This window comes from Triticum aestivum, chromosome 7A (assembly GCF_018294505.1).
Source record: "Triticum aestivum cultivar Chinese Spring chromosome 7A, IWGSC CS RefSeq v2.1, whole genome shotgun sequence".
Classification (NCBI taxonomy): Eukaryota; Viridiplantae; Streptophyta; class Magnoliopsida; order Poales; family Poaceae; genus Triticum; species Triticum aestivum.
The window spans coordinates 551077034-551082369 of NC_057812.1; the positions used below are offsets into that span (position 1 = coordinate 551077034).

The 5336-nt window shown below is 47.3% G+C and overlaps 1 protein-coding gene across 1 annotated transcript; it reads right to left on the reverse strand.

The window, feature by feature from the left end:
* Nucleotides 1–467: 467 nt before the first annotated feature.
* On the reverse strand, nt 468–3100 carry LOC123154322 (GDSL esterase/lipase At5g55050). The gene is made up of 5 exons (XM_044573080.1): nt 2850–3100; nt 2565–2762; nt 1759–1883; nt 917–1385; nt 468–824 (listed from the first exon to the last, which is right to left on the reverse strand). Exons 1-5 carry the CDS (start codon nt 3079–3081, stop codon nt 619–621), a joined length of 1230 nt encoding a protein of 409 aa, XP_044429015.1. The 5' UTR covers nt 3082–3100; the 3' UTR covers nt 468–618.
* Between the last annotated feature and the right edge of the window lie 2236 nt (nt 3101–5336).

Below are 5336 nucleotides of genomic sequence, written 5' to 3' on the forward strand. Positions count from 1 at the left end.
AGGACAAAGTGCGCAGGACAAACTAGTGTTGGTCTATGAAGCTAGCTAGTCTAGATCCCGCCAGGTGTAACAATCAGGAATCGGTGAATGTGCCCGAGGCGTTACAAAGGCCTTCAAGAATAATCTCAACTTGGACTCGCTGATATTGAGGGAGGATATTAAGTGATAAAGCTTAGAGTTTAGAATTTGTTAGTCGTAGCTCCTAGATATATGTTGTAAAATGGTAAGATTATAAAACAGAGTGATCTCTTTGTTTCTTTCTTGTAAACCATGATTGTAATGATCCAAGGATGAAAGAAGTCCATTTTTCAACACTAAACTTACTACTTCGGTTAGGGTAGAACCCTCAATTCTAAAGCCGGTTATTGCGCACCACCAACTCTCAGTAGCGTTCATGACTCAACCCTGCACTCAACGTGCCATGACACCATTGAAAGCTATGATCAACACAGTGCCACACATTAGAATTCAGGGCAAATGGAAATATATATATATGGTTCACACAGATGAGTCGCTTTTATTGTGGATACTACAAGCCGGAAACTTAAACATAAATCACTTTTGGTTGATCAGATCGCTTTTATTGTGGATACTACAAGCTTAAAACATAAACATAAATCACTTTTGATTGATCAGCGTCTCGAAGTTCACCGGTGCTGTGAATTGCGTTGTGCCATTGAAAAATGTTGTTGTGGCCAGCTTAGCAGCCTGCTCCGTCGGGTTCTCCTGGTCCCAATACCAATACTCCATGCGGTTGGCACATGGTGGCCTATAGTTAGTTGCACATGGGCCTTCGCAGCATGAGGCCCCGGTGTTCACAAATCCTGTGCATCCATCAACAGGCCATAAACATCATAAATATAGTTGACGAATTTTTGGCCCTATAGGAATATTTGATATTCTTAATGGATTTTACCATATGCCGACGGATTTGCGCTGACTACATCTGAGAAGGCGTAGAAGTCAGCGATGGAGTAGCGGAGGCCATCAAGGTTGGAGGCGAGGCTGGCCATGAGTGGCTTGATGCCGTCGTTGAAGTCCTTGGGAAGACTGGTCATTAGGTCGTCGCAGGTATGGCTCACCACCGGCGTGCACAAGGTCGGGACATTGATTATCGCGAACTTCCTCGCGCCCAAGTTGTACAAGGCCGTAATGTTGTCCCCGTAGGAGGATAAGAGGTGTGGGACATCAGTTTTGTTATCTGGCTCCGATCTGGTCATGATGTTGTAGATATAGTATAGATCACTAGCACCGACGCTGATGAGAAAGAGGGAGTTTGACAACATCTTGCTCAACTCTTGCCGGCTACGGTTGGCCTCCATCTTCTCTATCATGGCCGTGAAGTACTTTACTTGGTCCATCAATGGAATGTTCAGTCCGTCATCCTGTAAACATCATTTTGTGATTAATTGTAGTTGATGTCCAACAACCCCTTATGCCTAGTTTTTTAGGGGCCCTTATGCCTAGCTTGTTTGCAATAATAGGCTAGGAGTTTAATCTATCAAACACTCTGGATTGCGACAATTGATGTGTACAAACTTATGATGTTGTTGCAATGGTCCTTGTATGTTGTACATACAAATATATTGCATATAAATTATTTTGTGCTTACACATTCCTGAAAGAGTACCCTACCTATCGATGTAAGGCATACAATAACCGAAGATAAGTAGACAATAAAAGTACATGCATTCCTGAAAAATATGCACGTAAATTCAATACACATATGCATGCATATATATGAAGGTGTCCACTTACGCTGTCCCTCCAGATCCCAGCGGTCGCGGAAGCATAGTTGACTCCAGCGAAACCGGCATCAAGTTTTGCAGGACTATTAAGAGACATATAAGCAGGAGGGCTCATCTTGAATCCCATAGCCTTTGCTGCATATTAATCAAAGACGATATACCCACCGGTTGACCAATGTTCTTTGGAAAAGCTGGATAACTTAGCTAGTATATCGTTGCATTCTAAAGGTATTGTTCTTATTCTTGATTTCAGACTATAATGCATATTTTGAGTTGTCATAAAATTTAAAATGCTAATGAAACCAAAACAAATAAAAGAGAAAGTAGCCAGGCTTATATGCATACAAATACAAGAGTAAAGTCTGTGATTAGTAGGAGTGAACAAGGAGAAACATCGATAAATTCATATGCGTATCCTATCATATGAAATAAGATGAGAAAAGTTATACGCCTTGTAATTTGGAATGGAGATGGTATTCAGTGCTCACTCCATACCAAAATATAGTGCACATTTGATTTTTCTTAAGTCCAACATTCTAAATTTTGTAAAAGAATAGGAATATTTACAGTACCAAATGTATACGATGTGAAAGTATATTTCATAATGAATCTAATTGTATTTTTTTGCGGGGTGAATCTAATTGTATCGATATGATATTGTAGATGTTGATAAAGTTTCCTATAAACATAGTCAAATTTTATGAGGTTAGACTTCAGGCAAAACTAATATGCACTATATTTCGACATCGATAGGGAGTAGTTATCAAACTATGAGAAATAGGAATGCATGGCATGATGGGACCAAAAGTAGCATACCGATGAAGTCAGCCATGTTGAACCCGTTGCTGAACCTTCCGGTGGGCTCGGACTTGGGGAAGTCTATGCCGTAGTAAGAGTGATTGGCCCTCCAAGGGTCTCCCACCTCGTTGGGCTCTATGTAGTTGTTGTTACCGACGTCCAGAGACCCGTCTCCGAACACAAACAACGCCGGCCGCACCGGCTGCACTTGGTCAGCTGCACATCAAAGGCTGAGAAACACTAGCAGTAGTTCATGAAATGGCGGCCGTAAAATTTGACCAAACTGATGTGTACACTACGTACGGCAATATGTCTGGCAGGAGGGGCAGAGAGCGACGCAGCTCCGGGGGCACCGGTCGGGGCAGGTGCCCGTGCACCCGGGCCGCTTCTTCTCCGTGTCCGTGCACGTGAACCTGCTGTTGCCGCCTTCCCCGTCCGCGGCGGCCACCGGCGACTGCCCGGAGGCCGAGACCGCCAGCATGCCCAGGAGCGCCGCCCCGAGTGCGCACGCCGCGGCAGCCGGCCACCGCGCCATTGCTGCCAACTTGTGGAAGGACCTGCGCTGGGTCTGGGCCGGTGTTGCTAGTTTCAGTTGATGTTACGACCTGCGCTGGGTCGTTTTCATTTATAAGCTGGAGGCCAGCATGTTTGGGCAAACTAATGGCGCGTCGGAGAACGCGGGCAGGGTCAGCAATGTATTGGTTTTTCTTACTTAACCGAAAAGTACTGTAAGCATCAAGTTAACCAGCGTGCAGCCTTAAGCGATGTACTCCCTCCATCACAAATTAAGTGACTCAACTTTATACTAACTTTGTACTAGAGTTAGTACAAAGTTGAGTCACTTATTTTGGGACGAAGAGAGCATGTGTAATTGGGTCAGCGATGGAAGAACCAGGGATGCATGTGTAACTTCAAAAAGGAAATGCTGATACAGCTTTCCAATTTCTCTCTACGAACTACTACAAAGTTGTATTAAAACCGCGTCAACTAATTTGGATAGGAGGTTTTTTTTTTTGCGGGAATAGCCAATGCAATGTGTATTCCCTTTGTTTCTAAGGCGCCTTGGGCGATGCCGCCTGATGAAGAGAATGACCTGACCAACCAAGAAGCGACGCTTGGCCTGGCTTGTTTTGTAAGCTGACGATCTCAAGCTGGTATCCCGGCATGTGCGACTGTTTCATAATTAAAAGCTAAAGTCGGCATCTAATATAAACAGAAGCTGCTTCATCAGATCGTGTAGGGGTGATCACACGTAGAAGTCAAAAGTCGGCATCACGAATCTTAAAGGCCAAGCATGAGAATGAGAATGAGATGAGCACAAATCTCAATCTGCATCCTAAGTATCTACTCAAGCGTACGTTGTTTCCTAGACTAGTCAACCACTCATTCCGCCTGAAACAAGCAATCCATGCAATAGCATGGTTTAGACCAGTACGTATTTCGCCCTTTTAACTCGCTCTTCTCCTAATGGATGCATTGGACTTGGAGGAGGCAGCAGAGCGGAGAGGCAGTGCTGTGTTGAACTCAACTGTTTAACGTCGTCGTGTTGCTCGATACGTGGGCAATAGCATTGGACTTTGCTATTTCGTAATAGGCCGGCCCATCCCACACGACGTGGGCGAGCGCCCGGTCCGCCTCCGCCTCGCAGGAGGCGAGACATAAACGTGCCCGATTATCCTTCGTCTCTCTACCCGTCGCAGACTCGCAGCCGGAAAATTGCCCCGATCTTTATTTCACGCTCCTCGGCGGCGAAGCTCCCGTCGCCAGAGACATGGACGAACACGTCGCGCAGAGCAAGGCCAGGCCCCACGCCGGCTTGTGCTTCGCCCCCATCCCCATGAACGCCGATCCAACAGACGAGGAGAAGAGCGAGATCTAGATATGGTAATGAGGGATTGGGCTAAAACTTTTGAAAAGGAGGAAAGGGGTTTAGTTTGGATAGGTATTTCAGCTATTTGTTGGACTATCTGGAAATTGAGAAACAGTGTTGTTTTTGATAATAAAAAGGTAAATGATCCCTGTGTGCCTGTCAACTTGTTACTTAAAAACTTACATGACTGGAATTTTTTGCAAAAAAACCCCGTAAGAAATAAAATAATGGAGGCTGGACTAAGGCAGATCGGTGTAGTGGCTGAAGAAGTGTTTCGAGTAGCACATGGGGGGCGACTGGAGACTAGAAGGATCATGGGGTGAAAGCTTCAGAAGTCTCTCTGGACCGGTGACGCTGCGAAGAACTCTACCGCTTCAAGCCCCACACCGTTTTTCCGCTTTTTGTTTTGGTCCTTCGGAGAAGACCTGTGTATGAGACTGCTCTGTTACGGCATGGCCGGCCTTCTCGTTGGCGCTCAGCCGTAGACACGTGCGCTGTAGCTACTCTGGGGGGAGCACAATCATGGATCCTCTTCCCTCTCTCCCTCCCCACCCTTCCTCCCCTTCTCCTCCTCGGCTCGGCAGATCTGCGCCCCGCCCTTCCCCGGTGACTGGCGTCCGGTCGCCGTCACCTTCAGGTGTAGCTCCCCCTTCCCTATCCTCCCCTGTTTCTTCGCAGGTGGATCCCTCCCCTTCCCTCTCTTCGCTGCCGGTTCTTGGATCTCGTTTTTGGGCGCTGTTGTCGGATGAGGAGGACTCGCGGTCTCTGCCTTCCTCCCCCGGTGGTGCGGTGGCCTGCGCTGGGGAGGTGGCGGTCGCCTGCGCCGCCCCTCGCCCTCGTAAGTTTGCCCCCGGGGGTCGGGGCCGACCGTTGGGGGTGTCTCCGTCGGCCGACGGCTGGTTCCGGGTCTCGCGGCGTCG

Bases quoted from the DNA above. Each gene is read 5' to 3' on its own strand.
- LOC123154322 (XM_044573080.1), bottom strand. From the start codon at position 3,081: ATGGCGCGGTGGCCGGCTGCCGCGGCGTGCGCACTCGGGGCGGCGCTC. The intron at 2,763-2,849 runs GTACGTAGTGTA...TTTGATGTGCAG, and splicing joins CTCCTGCCAGACATATTGCC to CTGACCAAGTGCAGCCGGTG. The intron at 825-916 runs GTAAAATCCATT...ATGGATGCACAG, and splicing joins CGCAAATCCGTCGGCATATG to GATTTGTGAACACCGGGGCC.